The sequence below is a fragment of the Sus scrofa genome, chromosome 1, assembly GCF_000003025.6.
Source record: "Sus scrofa isolate TJ Tabasco breed Duroc chromosome 1, Sscrofa11.1, whole genome shotgun sequence".
Lineage (NCBI taxonomy): Eukaryota > Metazoa > Chordata > Mammalia > Artiodactyla > Suidae > Sus > Sus scrofa.
The window spans coordinates 207,416,251-207,433,706 of NC_010443.5; the positions used below are offsets into that span (position 1 = coordinate 207,416,251).

The following is a 17,456-nucleotide window of genomic DNA, read 5'->3' on the forward strand; positions in this document are numbered from 1 at the left end:
ATAGCCAAAAAGCGGAAATAGCCCATATACCCATCAGCTAATAAAATGACAAAATGTGTTATAGCTATCCAATGGAGTATTATTTGGGAATAAAAAGGAATGATTTATTGATTTATGCAATAGCATAAATGAATCTTCAAAACACTATGCTAAATGAAAAAAGCTAGTTATGAAAGACCATTAATGTAAAATGTCCAGAATAGGCAAATCTGTACATACAGAAAGTAGATTAGCGGTTTCTTAGGACTAGAGATGAAGGGAAATGGGGAGTGACCGCTAGTGGATGGATGGATACAGGGTTCATTTTGAGTGAGAAAATATTGTAAAATCAAATTGTAGTGATAGTTATACACTTCTATGTGTATATTAAGAACCGTTGATTTATACTTTAAATGAGTGAATTGTATGGTCTGTGAATAGTATCTCAATAAAGCTGTTTAAAAACCTTAAAAAATTAAAGCAGTAAAATCAGAGCAAAATAAAGACTTTTCCTAGCATACTAAATAAAATATGATGTACTGTTTTCTTTAGCCTCTATAAACCCAATGACCATATTTTCTCTAGCTAAAAATAGATTTTTTTCTAACATTTGAGTGTAACATCTAGGTTATGCCTAGTACCTTCCTAGGACTGGGAACAGGCACATCATTCTGTTAAGTCAAATTTTTAATAACTCTGCTTACTTTGGTGGCACATATTTTAAAACTGAAGCAATATAAGGAACATTTAACATGGTTTTTTTGCAAGAGTACATGTTCCTCAGTTCAGTGTTTTATATGTATTTCCTTTCTTTATTGAAGGAAGTAAGAGAAGACCTGAGTAATTGTAGATAGGTGTGAAAATATACCATTGTAAAGATTGTAGGGGTTTTTGCTTGCTGTGGTACAGCAGGTTAAGGACCCAGCATTGTCTCTGCAGTGACTCAGGTGGCTGCTGAGGTGCTGGTTTGATCACTGATCCCACACAAAGAGTTAAGAGTCCACAATGTTGCTGCAGCTGTGGCATAGGTTGCAGTGGATTCTATCCCTGGCCCGGGAACTTCCATATGCTGTGGGTGACTGGAGATGGAGGGAAATGGGGAGTGACCGCTAGTGGATGGATGGATATATGGTTCCTTTTGAGTGAAAAAATACTGTAAAATCAAATTGTAGTGATAGCTGTACACCCCCATGAATACATTAAAAACCGTGGTAATTCTTTTCAAAAATCTCTAAAAATGTAATGAAGTCCCACTCAAAACCTCAGCAGGACTTTCCTTGTAATTTTACAGTGACTGATTCTAAAATATATAAAGAATAAAGTTGCAATAGCAGCCCCATCCTCCCCTCCCCACCAAAAAAAAAAAAAAAAAAAAGAACATTTAGTAAAGCAGAGGACTTGCCCATTGGCCTATAGTTTCTAAAAAAGCCACGATAATGAAAATTGTGTGACTGGTGCAGACAGAAGCAAATGTATGAATGGACCAAAAGAGTGCCCGAAACTGCCCTGTGCACGTGTGGAAAGCTGCCATGTGTTAGAGACTGCAGTGTTATTCATCATGTCAGAGTATGATAATTATCGTGTGAACACATGTTAACATTTACTTATCAATGGCGGAACCAGCAAGATAGTAAAACTGCTCCAAAAGCACTTGGGGAACTGAAGAAAGAAGGTTTGAATAAGATCTGCATTATACAAAACTGATTAATCTCCTACAGGACAATAAAACCATAACCGTACCAAATTATTTGCATTTGTATGAGACAAAAAAACCTACAAGTTAATGTATTATTTTACACAACATAGACCTTAATTAGTAGAAGATAGCAAATCAAGCAAAGGTATATCCCCTAGAGAATGAAATATTCCTTGGGTGGGCCTGTCAGGTAGTGCTCCAAGGTGGCATTGAGTGGACATGAGGTCTTTCTTTTGTCTTATTTTGAAGCTAACGAATAGCCGAAAGATGAGTTTTTCATTGCCGTTGAAATAGTTGCCAACCTATAGGGAAAACAAATTTAGATCACACTGTACACAAAAGTGGATTCCAGATATACTGGCATATAAATTATTTTCTCCATGTATTTGAAACATTTTTCATCAAAAAGGAAATAGGTTCTTGATACAATACTAGATAGTAGTTTAAAGGAGTGAATTGGGTCTATATATAAAAAAAATTTTCTTGGAGTTCCCATCGTGGTGCAGCGGAAACAAATCCGACTAGGAAACATGAGGTTTCAGGTTGGATCCCTGGCCTCGCTCATCGATCAAGGATTTCGTGTTGCCATGAGCTGTGGTATAGGTTGCAGATGTGGCTTGGATCTAGTGTTGCTGTGGCTGTGGTGCAGGCCAGTGGCTACAGTTCTGATTTGATCCCTACCCTGGGAACCTCCATATGCCACAAGTTGCAGCCCTAAAAGGACAAAAAGACAAATATGCTCTTGAATAAAAATCAGTTTGTAGCATGATATACTTATTGTGATATTAATATAAACTTAATACTATAGAATTTCTGAGACTTCATGTACGTGTGTATAAAAGCATAAAGAACTAAATTTTATACCTCATAAAAATGAATAAATTCTAGGATTGTTTTATATTATGTTCTGCTAAATTCAAGTCTATCGTGCCTGATAAAGATACTCTAATTGTAGCTTTGAAATGCAACATTTACCTGGCCCAATAGGCATGATTTCAGCTGAACTTAATTTAGTCACTTTATATACACATGGTATGTCAAACCATTGGAGAAAAGATGTGGTTTTAAAAAAATTATCTTGGGAAAAATGGCAAAAGATTAAGAAAAAAATGCATAGCACCATCTCATACCATATACTCAAGTTATAAGTGGATCAGTATATTAAATATTAAAAAGTAAGTAATACTGGTAAAATTATGTTACACGGTCTTTACGGAGGGAAGGTTTTTTTCCCTAAGTATGCCTTCAAAATCAGAAATTATAAAGGAAAGTGCCTTTTTGATTAGTTCAAACTTTCACTATTGGGGAGAATTTCAAAATTAAAGCTAAAGGCAAATGAAAAAAGGGATTTTTTTAACAGTGTTTTTCAGAGTACATGTTCTTCTAGCCATTATAAATGAATCTGTAAGAGAACAGATGGGCAAGAATGATCCAAAAGGGTAGACAGCCCTTTGAGTCTGCCTTTTCCTCTTTCTGCTTGTAAACAAAGATGACAGTCAGGGCCCTAGACTCTGGTTTATCTAACTACTTAGTGCTTCCTCCATTCTCCTGGTAAAAAGTTCTTGTGATGGAAAATAATGAGTGTTCCAGCTACGTTTCCCCTTATGCATGGAGTTTCCTTTTCTCACCACCCACACCCAACCACCCTAGTAAAAAGAACCCTGATTTCCCCCTAACCTGATGTATATAATCTAGGGAACTTGATCTTTTCAAGAAAAGATGAATGTTAAATATAAAATATCAGAGGATATGGGGGAGTCTGAAGGTGGAATATAATTAAACTTCCTTTAAGGTGCAGTAAGGATATTGACATCTTAGAATTTAAAAAAAAAAGAAAAAAATCTTCCCTAAAGGGATGGTCCATAACTCTTTGTTCACTTCTCTGTGGCTTGTGTTTAGTTAAGGTGGGTGAATGGAGGCGGGAGATTGATGATATTATTATGATACAGGACAGGGCTTATTCTTAAACTCTATGGAAGTTTCCTTCTCTCCTGGAGATCTGCCTCCATGTATCTGTGAGGTAGTTCTGGGTCAAAAAGTGGCCTAAGATTCTGCAAACCAATTTGTCTCCACCTCTTCTATGGTTCCTCGGCATTCTGTGGTGTATATAATGGAAAACAAGGTAATTAAAAAAAATAGAAGATACCCGAAGTAAGGCTTTGGGATGGGATCCCAAAGGCCTGTAATAATAAGGGTTTTTACAGGGACCATTTAATTGGTTTTTTGTTTGTTTGTTTGTTTTTTTAATTTTTGCTTTTTAGGACCGCACCCTCAGCACATGGAGGTTCCCAGGCTAGGGGTCTAATCGGAGCTGCAGCTGCCGGCCTACACCACAGCCACAGCAAAGTGGGATCTGAGCTGTATCTGCAGCCTACACCATAGCTCACGGCAACGCTGTTTCCTTAACCCACTGAGCGAGGCCAGGGATTGAACCTGCAACCTCATGGTTCCTAGTCAGATTCATTTTCACTGTACCACGACAGGAACTCCAGGACTATTTAATTGGAAGCAGAGCTTGTAGGTTAAGGTAAAAGAGGGTCAGAGTATGTGAGTATCCTGGAAATAAAGACTTAATGGAATAAAAAAAATTAAAATTAAAAAATATTAAAAAAATAAAATAAAAAGAAGATACCTTATAAGTTACATGCCCTTTAAGTCCAGAATTTATCCTTAGGAAATAATCAAGCAAGTGAGTAAGGGGCTTATTGCAATATTGTTTGTAATTGCAGAACAGTGGGAGCAACTCAATTGCCTCAAAATGAGGGATAGGTAAAAATTATGTTAACTAGATTCAGTAGACTTGCTGTGTGGAGAGTAACTATGATATAGCAATTCTACTGAGGAGGAATGATTCAGGATAAATTCAGCATATAATGAAGGAAGCCAGAATATGGTATCCCAAAATATTTATGCCTCTTTGACATAAAAATCATTTTGAGCTGAAGGCAGTCAAGGCAGTAAACACTGAAAAAGTTCTCTTTCTGCCCAAAGGCAGGACATAAATTCTCTTTTTACTGCAGACAGACTTATAGCTCAGAGAATCTGCAGACAAACCTTGTTAAATTAAACCTTATTTTCTGGTTATTTCTTCCCCCTAGCCCAACCCTTTTGTCTTGCCTTCACAAAGGTACTGTTTCTTTGCCTATAAGGTATAAAAGATTTTCTGTTCTGGTCACTTTTTTGGGTCTTCATTCTCTTATGAAGGCTCTCATACATGTAAAAATTCAGTAAAATTTATTTTCTTTGCTCTTGTTGATCTTCATCAGTTTGATTTTTCATTCCCAGCCAGGGATTCTAAGAAAGGGATGAAAACTTTTTCTTCCCCTAAAATAATAATCTATTTCAGTGAAGAAACATGTAGATAGGTAGGTAGGTAGGTAGACAGTCGATAGATAGGTAGATAGATAGGTAGATTTACTTGGGGAAAGTTTTGGGAGGTGATTTCATGAATTTCTTTTTTTGTATACTAGAATATAAAGAAAATATTTTATTGGGGCTTTATTATAGGAATGTTCACCATATAACTGAGTAGATGTTGCTATTTGATTTTCAAAATTGGCAAGAAATGGAGGTGAGGGAGTTCCCATCGTGGCTCAGCAGTAAGGAACCGGACTAGGATCCATGAGGACCTGGGTTTGATCCCTGGCCCAGTTCAGTGGGTTAAAGATCCAGCATTGCCATGAGCTGTGGTGTAGGTTGCAGATGCGGCTCAGATCCCGTGTTGCTGTGGCTGTGGTATGGGTGGTAGCTGCAACTTTGATTTGACCCCTAGCCTGGGAACTTCCATATGTATCTGTCGCGGCCCTAAAAAAGACAAAAAAAAAAAAAAAAAAAAAAAGAAATGGAGGTGAGATATTGCAAATAACTGAAGGGCTTGGGTGGTATTCTTGAATCTATGTTGACTTTTCCTGTAAGACGAAGAAATAAAAACCTCACTGCCTTTTTATTAACAGGGCTTCTCGCATAGATATGGCAACAAGCAGCCAACACTGCTCGTCATTTGATACAAAACAGGCATCTGGACAGCACCGAACATCTGCTGTGAAAAGGTCAGGAAGGGGGTGCCGATGTTCCTCGGGGGGTAGGGGGAACAGTCCAGCCCTCTGGGCAGCTGTAGTGTTGATGCTGCAATAGGGCTTTGGGTTTACTACTTGGCAGGGGGTGGGAAGGGGAGAGGCCCAGGCAGGTTTAGTGCCCATTTTACAAGTTAGGGGAGGAGCTGCCAAGGGATTTAGTGATTAGGTGGCACTGTTACACAAAAGCAGAAACAAAACTGAATTCAACTCTTGATGGTGGGGGGAGGCACGACTCCCTTTGGAAACTTTTTTATCTTAACCTTAACCATTAATTTATTATAAAATAATGTAACCATATTGTCCAGCATCAGGGAAGATGAAGAAAAGAATTATGAGCTTTATCATAGACTGTTAGAAATTTGGTATAAGTTCCCACTATGGTGCAAAGGGATTGTCGGGGTCTCTGCAGGGCCGGGATGCAAGGTTTGATCCCTAGCCCTGCACAGGGGGTTAAAGATCCTGTGTTGCTGCAGCTGCAGTGTAGGTTACAAGTGCAGGTCTGATTTGATTGGTGGTCTGGGAGCTCCACATGGCGAGGGGCAGCTTTCTATCTATTTCACTCCAATGTTTTGTCCAGGCAGGTGGTCCTTCATATACATGTAGCCACACCTTTTTCATTGAATATTGTGTTGTGATTATTTTTCTACTTCTATTCTTCTTGTAACTTTGGTTTAGAAGTTCCCTTGTGGTGCAGGCATTAAAGATCTGGTGTTGCTACTGCAGCAGTTTGGGTCGCTGCTGTGTCTTGGGTTCAATCTCTGGCCTGGGAACTTCCACATGATATGGGTCTGGCCAAAAAAAAAAAAAGTGCATGTTAAGAAACTTTCATTGTAAATAATTAAGGAAATGCGGAAAAGCACAAACAGGAGATAAAATATATATTCACCATAACAATTGTTTTCACGTGTATCCTGTCTTTCTCTTTTTCTTTCTTTTTTGGCATATGGAAGTTCCTGGGCAAGGACTGAATTTGAGCCAGAGCTGTGACCTACACCAGTTGCAGCAATGCTGGATCCTTAACCCACTGTGCTGGGCCGGAGACTAAACTGGCCCCTCCACAGAGACAAGTTGGATCATTGTTGGATCATTAACTCACTGTGCCACAGCAGGAACTACTCTCTCTCTCTCTCTCTCTCTCTATGTGTGTGTGTGTGTGTGTGTGTGTATGTATATATATGTATATATATATGTATATATATATGTATATATTTTAGGTTTTTTCCTAAATTGGGATAATATTAATTATACTATTTGGTAACCTGCTTTTTAAAGCATAATATATCATGACATTTTTCCTTTCCACTAAATATTTTTTATAATATCATATTTGTTTCCTAAGTACTGTTCCTTTTTGCACATCTTAGAATTATTTTAGTCAGTTGTCTCTTTTTGAATATGTAACTTGTTCCTTTATTGGTTATTAAAGCAATTCTGTTAAAGCTCTATTTTATTATCATGAGAAAGTGCTTTCTTTCTATCCTTACAGGTTTATTAAATCTTAAATTATACAGCATATCTTTAGCATTTTTGATTTTGCATTTGAAATTTCAGCTATTTTTGGTTATGTTCATAATATCATGGACTTGGCAGTTTGTCTTAGGATTCAACCCTTACAACATAAGAAAGGGGTGCAATATTATGGGGTTTGAGGAATGGAGATGAAGTTGAAAATGACTTCTAAGGATATGGAGGCATTTATTTTCTGCATTACTTTTTTATTTCCTATGTCTCTGCTCATGCAGATTTGAGCTATCTTTGGAAATATGTATTCCTTCGTCATAGTTTCCTCTGATGGTTTCCTAGGTAACCATTGCATCACCATTTACAATGCTGAGTTTTAAAGCTGGGGTAAAATAAAAATTGTGTTACCGAAAGCAGTGATTAATAGAGGATGTAGCAGTAAGAGAGAGCTCCGGGCTGGGTGGATATACTGGGAATCTTCAGCAGATGTGGAGCTGCAGAATGCATGAGCTGTACATGCTCTTTCCAAGAGAGAGCAAAACAAATCAGTGGAGGAAGGAAGCTCTGGGAATACAGACATTGAAGGAACAGCTGATAGGATGAGTTCAAGCAAGAGCTATGGAAATGTGAGGATCAAGAAGACTTAGTGAGATGGTGACTGCAGGATGGACAATGTGCTGGGGAGAGGTGAGTTCTAGCATAAGGTCAGCACAGCCAGGTGTTGCAAAGAGGTCCACCTGGGTATAGGCTGGAAAGCATCCTTTGTGTTATGTTATCAGACACTTGTAGCTTGGAGGGTTTCAGGAAATTGTGGCAGGAGCCAGGCTGTAGTGGCTGAAGATGAATAGGAGGAGGGAAAGTAAGTTAAGCAAGAGTCAATTCCTTTTCAAATCTCTTGCCTATGAAGAGAAGTGGGAGAAGTTCAGGAGGGAAAATAAAATTGAGAGAATGTTATCTTTTTTGTTGATTTTACTTTAAGAAAAAGTGAGTGATATTTGTGCATGTTTCTGAGTTGGAAAGGGTGTAGAGAGGACAAGGTTCGAGATCTATAAAAGAAGAAACAGAAGGAAATGTAAGAAATAGTATAATGGCATATTCAAATATAGTATGGGCATTTGTAGGTTTCATTTTAAAATTAAAATTTCTTAAAAAAATGAGACAGTAAAAATTCCTACTGTGCCTTTTAGTCAACGGGTCTTCTAATGCATTTGTAAAAACAAGCACTTGTAAATTTATTGTGGAGCAGCCGGGAAGGACATCTGCAAAGTTGAGCAATGTTTCAAACTTGAGCAAATATGTGGGTAGTTAGACCACATAGAGAGTAACAGCAACACTACCTATTGTAGTGCTGAGTCCTCCAGTGACTATCCACTCCACAAACCTCCAGTATATTGCTCTTCCACACAAAGCTGTGAGGCAGTCAAGGAGGGAGTTTGGTTACTTTTTAACAAACGAGCAATCCTGGATGGTAGCTGACATACCCAAGATGCCCTGAAGTAGTTGAATTGAATCTTGATGCTCCAACTTCTCATTTCCTGGCCAGAGCATTTTTTTTTTTTTTTCCGGCCACCCTCTGAGGCATAGGAAAGTTCCTGGCCAGCAAACATGAATCTGAACTGGAGCTGTGATCTATGCCATAGCTATAGCAATGCCAGATTCTTAACTCCTGTGCCGGGTAGGGGATGGAGGCAGCGTGTCCACAGAGACAAGCTGGATCATTAACTGCATCACAGCAGGAACACCCAGAGCATCTTCAGTGAACTCATTTGCCTCCCTGGTTATAATCCCTGTTTAATCTTATAAAGTATTTTGACAGCCATGGTTTCATTTGATTATACTTCAACTTGAAAGAGATGGGAAAGTATCTTTCCATGTAAAATGCCTTGCAACTCTGAAATCCTCTCTTGGATTGTTTAGTAATGAATGCTTCATAGAGGGAGCTGTTGTTTAATGGGTATTAGGGTTTCAGTTTTGCAGGATGAAAAAGTCCTGGAGATTGGTTGCACAGAAGTGTACATATATTTAATACTACTGAACTGTATACTTCAAAACAGTTAAGGTGTTGAGTTTTATGTTATGTGTATACTACCACGATGAAAGAAAAAAGGAATGAAGAATAGATAATCCAGACATTATTAGAGAGTTCAGCCTATCTTTTTTTGACCTCCTTCTTTGACTTAGAAGTACTTGGTACATTGTACATGAAATTAAGACATGGATTTCATTTCCTCCTGGAAAGATCCTTCCTAGTTTAAGAAAGAAACCTCTGGACTGAGTTCAGGAACGCTGAGGCAGGGTTTTTGTGTGCATCTCACCTTCTTGCTATATTTTCTTTTTGCTTTTCCCTGACTCACTTGGCATTACCCTAAGGAGCTTCTGCTTTGTTATTATGGCTGTCCAGAACCTTCGCTAGTTAGGTAAGCTGGGGGTAGTTAGCAATCTCTGACAAAAAGGAGCCCTTTCAAAGAGATGATTAGTCAAGGCTAAATTAGGATCATACCAATGAGATGTTAAAGAGCACCTTTTATAATTGTATTTATTAATAAAATCAAGATAGGAGGAAAAGGCAGTAAGTACAGGTAGTTGAAAGGAATTTGATGTGTCATGTTCTGGTTTTGTAAACTAAGTGCTTTTTAAGGACAATTGATAAAAACTCCACTCCTCCTTTTAGTTAACAGATCTACTAAAATAGATATAACATGAAACACTATGGCACCATAGGAGGGGCTCTGGTTCAGAAGTCTATCCTGTTTGGTCCTGAAGGACGAACACATAATTCACAAGCAGAGACTAGCTTTTTCTTTTAAACTATAATAATAGTTACCTATTCATTTAAAGGCATTATTTAACAGCATTTTGACCTTAATATCATTTTTTTCCTGCACTTCCTAACAGCATAAAAAAGCTATTGAATAGATATTGTCATTTGCTCACATCTTTTTTATAGATGAGGGAACAGAGAGTTGGAGAGGACAAGTAACTTGCCTATAAGCTCACCATAGATTACGAATTTATCATAGGTTATGAACAGGTCCCTCCTCTCCCTTGGACCAGGAATCGCTGTAATCTCTTTGTCCAGTCATGTGTGTTCCTGAGCCTCTGGGCTCCACACAGCTGAACCGACAGGCCTGGGGTATGCTGGCCTGGAGCTCTTGAGTACAGATGAGATCTTGGGTTTGCTTGGGAAAGAACCCTGAATATACATTGGTAAAGGCCCCTGAAGAGTAAATCCTTATCCTGTTGCCTTTCTTTCTGTGCCAACAAATCCTAAGTGTTTAGGTCTGTCTTTGAAAGAACTGTCTCTTTTGGACCTAAGTCTAGAGCCAATTGAGTTATTGGTAAAGGGGTCAGATCAATAGAGCTCAAACTCTCAGCTTTATTTTTCTTACAGTCTCTCTGAGAATGTAGATTAGTTGCATGAAGAAATGGACTTTTGTCACACCTCTGAATGAAACTTAGGTGCTATTGCAGGCTTCCCTCGTGAGGATAATGACTGTGGTGGTGTAGAGCCTGCCCTTCCAGCTTACCACATTGTTGACAGCATAGACTGTTAATGTACCAGCTTTCCATGTGGGAAGGAGGCTGGGTCATTTATGCCCAAACAGATATCTCCTCTCCCAGAAGAGGAATGCAGAGGTACGAGTCCAGGATTGTTATTTACCAGGTTCCCCTCAGGGAAATCTGGGAAGTGGGAGAAATATTCCTCCATTACAGCTGTTACTTTCTAACTCATCTGTGAATTTTCTAGGTAGCTACATCAATATTCACAATGCTCACCTGTTACTATTGAGCCTTTATTACATAGAAGTGGATTTAAAGTAAGTTTGTATTAGAGACACTTTTAGACAATTTGAAAATGTTAGTGGGAGTTCCCTTCATGCCTCAGTGGTTAATGAATCCACCTGGGATCCATGAGGATGTGGGTTCAATCCCTGGCCTTGCTCAGTGGGTTAAGGATCCGGCGTTGCCGTGAGCTGTGGTGTAGATCGAAGATGCAGCTCAGATCCTGAGTTGCTGTGGCTGTGGTGTAGGCCAGCAGCTGTAGCTCTGATTTGACCCCTAGCCTGGGAACTTCCTTATGCCCTGGGTGCCACCCTAAAAAGCAAAAATAAGTAAAAAAAAAAAAAAAAAGTTAGTGACTATTCAATTGAGTGTTCACATTTTTATTTTTAAAATTTTATTGAAATGTAATTGATTTATTATGTTGTGTTAATTTGTGTTGTAAACAAAGTGATTCAGTCATATACACACACACACATATCATTCTTTTTCAGATTCTTTTCCTATATAGGTAATCACAAATATTGAGTAGATTTCCCTGTCCTATTCAGCAGGTCCCTATTGACCATTCATTCCATATACAATAGTGTGCATATGCCAGTCCCAAACCCTAAGTCCATCCCTCCCTTCTACTTTTCCCCTTTGGTAACCATAGGTTTGTTTTCAAAGTCTGTGAGTTTGTTTCTGTTTTATAAATAAGTTCTTTTGTATCATTAGAAAAATTCCACATATATTATCATATGATATTTGTCTTTTTCTGTCTGACTTACTTCACTTAGTATAATAATCTCTAGGTCTATCCATGTTGCTATAAATGGTATTATTTCATTTTTTATGGCTGAGTAATATTCCATTGTGTATATATACCACATATACCACATCTTCTTTATCCATTCCTGTGTCAGTGGACATTTTGGTTGCTCCATGGCTTAGCTATTGTAAATAGGTATATGTAATTATTTTGAATACTTTATTTATCAAGTAAAAGAAGCAGTTAAAAATGTAAGGAGTAATTTAGAGAAACTTAGAAGTACAGCATTATTGTATATTGATTATTGGTTTTTTAGCCTTCTATTCATTTTAACACAAATCATAAAAATCCTCTCTCTGCCTTCTACTCAACAGTTCTCATGAAGCAGATATGATTAGTAGTGGGTCATTAGATATGAGCAAATGTGGAGAAGTTTGCCAGGTAAGAAAGTCTGAGAGTATATGTGGTTCTTATCAGGTGAGGCTGGGCAGTTTGACACTCTTAGATAATTATACTAATGCCTCAGTACATGTTAAGTGCCTATACTTTTATTTCCATGTGTGTACCTGAGTTTTTCTATGTTGTAAAGTAGTAACAGCAGGCTTGACTACTGTTTCCTTTCCTTCTTACAGATAAGGAAACAGAAACTTGGGGAGGTAAAGTATATTGTTCAAGGTTACAGAGCTAGGAAGTGGTAGAGATAAGAGTATTTTCTTTATAGCATTAATTTTATCTTTGAAAATTTTATAAATCAAATTTCCATGATAAAAGTAACATGGACAGAGTTCAAATAATTTGGAATAAGAAAAAAGTCACCAATTATATCTCTACTCAACATAGCATCAGTATAAACTGTGAGCTCTCAGAGGGTAGAAACAAAATCTCCAGGTAAATAACTGAACATGGCATAGGGGTCAGATCTGTTCTCTAGGACGACAGTTTCGTGGAATGAGTACATATAAGAAATCTTTGATTCAGAGTCTTAAAGCAAAGGGACTCGAATAAAGTAAAAACATTCTCTGGATGCCCTTAGCCAAGAATCCTGTATTCCTGTCTGCTTTCTGATGACTCGATCAATGAATATCCTCTTCTCCCCTCCCCCACCTTCAAATCTTCATAAATAATAAAATTCTGACATATTGATTTCTTACAGATAATATGACCTTTATGTTCCAAAGGGCTAGATTTTTGCTTCTGTTTGCCTTATAGCTAGTGAGAAGTAAAGCTTCTTAAATAATGCTTCAGATGTTCTGAAGGTAATTTATTCCTCCTTTATCCTCCATATTGACATTTTATTCTTTTCTGACTGTCAGCACTACCACTGTCTTGCCAATGTGGGGAGGGGTGATGAAAACAGTAGCAGTTCTTAGAGTCTCTATACCCTTAGGGGACTTCCTGCCCTGCTGTGATAGTTCCACTCCTGCTCCCTGCCTCCTGGAGCCCCCCAAAAGGCAGGCGCAGAAACATATGCAGGCACTTCCAGTGCTTTACAGTTCTCTCCCGGACAGGCGGACAGACAGATAATGTGGCCCACATTGTCGGCCCCCATCATTGGCACTTTGGATATGGCACCAGCCTCTATTCAGTCCCTGGCACCCACTCTGGAGAATTCCAGTCGGATCTCAGATCAGCACCTCAGACAGCTCCCAGACCCTGTCTCCCCTCCCCCTCCCTCTGGAAACAACCAAATAAATTAAAAGGGGGGGGGGTACAACTAAGGATAAGGAAGAAGGGTACCTCTCCCTCAGAGTCAAAAGAGCTTTCTGCTTCCTCCAACTCTTCTGCTGAGGCGCTGCTGCTGCTCCCAGGTGACCTTCTAGACTGAGTTTGTTCCAAAACCTCAGACTCCTGAAACTGGCATCTTTCTACCCCCCAACTTCCAACATTCAGCACATTGGAAAAAGTGGGGAGAGGTGGTGGGGGTGGGGCAAAGGGCCGTTGCCAATATCTTGTGTTTCACAATTGATTAGATACCTAAATTGGGTTATTATTTTAGATATCTTTCCTTTTCAAAATATAAAAGACTCATTTTGCCTTTAAATGAATGTATCTTCTCAATCAGAAACAGGAAGGAAGTGTCTTTGCTTTACTGAAGATCTAATTGAGGGAGGCCCCTGGGTGGGGCTCCCACAGATCAAGACTGAGTGTGTAGTCTCTCTGGGCTGAACACTCACAGCTTTTGGAGAATTATACTTGGGTGGTAATTTGCACAGGCCGTGACAGTTCACCCAGCAGGCTCGTAGCAACCCTTGCCTTTGTTTTTCCTGCACGACTTGTGAAATGGGGTGGGGGGGACATTTCAAGGATGAGGCAATGCACTTAGGGAAGTGAAGTGACTTTCTGAATGTCACAGGCTAGAGTGGCAATGCCGACTTCTGATTTCCTGTCCAGGAATTTTCATTACATCACATTAGGCGTGAGGAGGAGGATGCCATGAGGATGATCCTCTTGGAGATACTTGGCTGCTTTTCAATAGCCATCCTCATGGCTCTGGTCTGGTTGGACAGGTGTGGTGGGGCTGGGTGGAAGGGTTTGAACCTCCTGAGGCAGCTGTGGGTGGCTGTGTTAGGTTCATAATCTAAGGGAGCCATATGATTGAACATGTTTTAGGAAGAGGAGTATGAGAGTACCTAGGGCGAATTAAAACAAAATTAGTGTTATCTCAGAACTTGCTGGGCCCATCCCAGGCCTACTGAGTCAGAAACGCTGGTGGTGGGGCCCAGCAGGATGTTTTAACAGGCTCTCTGGTGAGTTGACTGCACATTGAAGCTTGAGAATGACCTAAGCAAAGCAAGTAATAGGAAGCCATTCTAGAGACTGTTTCAGAATTCTGACTTGAAGTGATGATAGTCTCAATTCATGTGATGGGATGCACATTAATTAAACTTAATTAATTAAACTCACCCTTTTGGTTGTTCTTTGTAGAACACGTGGTGGTATCGATATTCTTCTGGGGGAGGATGTTAATTTCATGTGAGCACGTTACTGAAATGTTTAGGAGGCTTTAGCGCCCACTTTGGTTTCTCCCTCTGAGCTGCCTTGCAAGTGTGTCCTCCTGCCAGGTGCCAGTGTGGCCACCTGAGAGGCAGAAGTAACCACTGGTGTCTGTTCCTAGCCCATTTCCTGGTAATAAAAGGTGAGCTGTACTCCCGAGAGAACTGGTGGGAGTGGAAATTAAGGAAACAGGTGAGAAGTAACCCTGGAAAACCTAATGCTTGAATGGAAGGGGTGATTAGAAAAGGGGTGGGAATTTCTGAGCTACAAATTTCCTTTTGTTCTTAGAAAAAAATCTACCTTCTCTGCCGTGGTGGTTTCTGGTTTCTGCCTGCTTTCTGTCCTCACTTCCTCCCACTCGGCCTTGCTCACCACATTCCCAGCCTAGAATCTCCTCTTCTCTCTTCATCCTAGAGATTCCCATGGCTGCTTCCCTTCTGTAGCAACCCGCTGTTACCCTTTTCAAGAGCTTTCCAAGCCCTTCCTCATCAATGCTGGGCCTCACCCCACCCACCTTCCCAACGAGTCTCTTTGCCAGACTCATTATCCCAGCCTGAGATGATCTGAGTTACTGATCTCCTTGTTGAAGTCTGTGCTCCCTCCCCAGGAGCATGAAAGCTCTTCCACAGCTGGGAATCCTGTGGGTCTTGTTCGGGGCTCTATTCCCAATGCCTAGAAGAGTGCTTGGCACGTAGTTAGAGCTCCATAAATAATGCATTGAATGAATTCTAGGTAGAGCGTTGACATGGGAAGAGGTAGGGGAAGGAAGTGGCGGGGGGCGGGGGGGGGGGAGAGAGAAATGTGTCTGTAGACACTAGGCAGCAAATGACAGCCAGCTTGGCCTGGGTCGTGGAGGTGAAACAGGATAAATCTGGAGTTCCCTGGTGGCGCAATAGGTTAAGTATCTGATGTTGTCATCACAGTGGCCTGGTTTGCTGCTATGGTGTGGTTTTGGTCCCTGGTCTGGGAACTTCCACATACCATGGGTGTGGCCAAAAAAACCCCACAAAAAACAAAAAACAAAAAAACACCAAACACAGGATAAATCCAAGAGATGTCCAGGAAATAACACTGACAAAATATGATGGACTGATGTGGAAAATATTAAGCAACTTGCTTGTGAAGAATCTTCCTGAGAGAGGTTTGTGAATTCCTAGCATTCTTATTGCGTCTCCTCATTTGCTGGAAACTTAAGAGTGAAGCAATTCTTTTTTTTTTTTTTTTTTTTTTGTCATTTTTTTGCCATGTCTTGGGCCGCTCCTGTGGCAGATGGAGGTTCCCAGGCTAGGGGTCTAATCGGAGCTGTAGCTGCAGGCCTACGCCAGAGCCACAGCAACGCGGGATCCGAGCTGCGTCTGCGACCTACACCACAGCTCACGGCAACAGCAACGCTGGATCGTTAACCCACTGAGCAAGGGCAGGGATCGAACCCGCAACCTCATGGTTCCTAGTCAGATTCGTTAACCACTGTGCCACGACGGGAACTCCTGAAGCAATTCTTTATTCGTGTTACAGTCGGAGTTCTCCAGAGAAACATGACCGATAGGATATATAAAGAGAGATAGAGATAGAGACAGAGTTAGATTGATTTATTGTGGGGACTGGCTCACGTGACTATCAGAGCAGAGAAGTCCTCCAGTCTGCTGTCTGCAGGCTACAGAACCAGGAGAGCCAGTGGTGCAATTCAGTCCTGGTGCAAAGTCCTGGGAACCAGGAACATGGGAGAGTGGAAGATGGCTCCCCAGCTCAAACAGAGGGAGATCAGAAATTCACCCTTTCTCTGCCTTTTTGTTCTATCCTGAACTTCAGTGGATTGGCTGATGCCCACCTGCATTGGAGAAGGCCTCCTGTTTTACTCAGTTCACCAATTCAAAGGCCAATCTCCTCCAGAAATACTGTCACAGACACAGAAATAATATGCCAGCTATCTGGACATCCCTTGGCCTGTTGAAACTGACATGTGAAATTAACTGTCACAAATTCTGAGCTCTCCAGCTAACCCTTTTTCCAAGAGCTTGTCTCATTTCTGAAGGCTCTGGAGAGGTGCCTCCAGCTCCTAGGCTTGAGGATTTCTGTTTCTACCCAGAGTATCTACCTCTCTCCCCACCCATCCGCCCAAACTGTCCGCCCACTCAGCAATTCTTAATGAGATGCACTATGGTCTAGATTACAACCAAGGCCCTGTGGATACAGTAGTGACTACAATAACCTCCTTGCATTTATATCTTAGAGTGGGAAGATAGGCAAAGACAAACAGATCCTCAAATACAGGCACAAGATAGTTTGGATGGTAGTAAGTGGTATGGAGCAAGCAAGACAGGATTGGGTGGGGTCAGTGAGGCAGCTCTGAGTTGGCGCTTTTTGAGCTGAGATCTGAATAACAAGGAGGAACCAGCCAGGAGAAGACTTGGGGGCAAAGGGTGGGTGGCTCCCTGTAGAACCTTCAGAATCCACTTCAAGAAGATGAATAACTGAAGTGCAATTTTGTTTTCCTGCTTGACAAATGAACTTGGAGGGGATAGTGGTATAGAAATTCAACCTTCAGCACTTTTTTCCCTCATTTTTCTTATTTCTTTGGCTGCAACCATGGCACATGGAAGTTTTCGGGCCAGAGATTGAACCTGCAGTACAGCTGCAACCTGAGCCACAGCAGTGACGGTGCTGGGTCCTTAACCTGCTAAGTCATGAGGGAACTCAATCTTTTAGTGCTTTTACATGA

General features: G+C 40.4%; 1 protein-coding gene across 1 annotated transcript in view; it reads left to right on the forward strand.

The window, feature by feature from the left end:
* The window catches only part of TTC39B (tetratricopeptide repeat domain 39B), a 143,409-nt gene that overhangs the window by 68,906 nt on the left and 57,047 nt on the right, over positions 1-17,456 (forward strand). Inside the window, 1 exon segment of the mRNA XM_021063500.1 lies at positions 5,629-5,724. Coding sequence (XP_020919159.1) covers positions 5,629-5,724 — 96 coding nt within the window.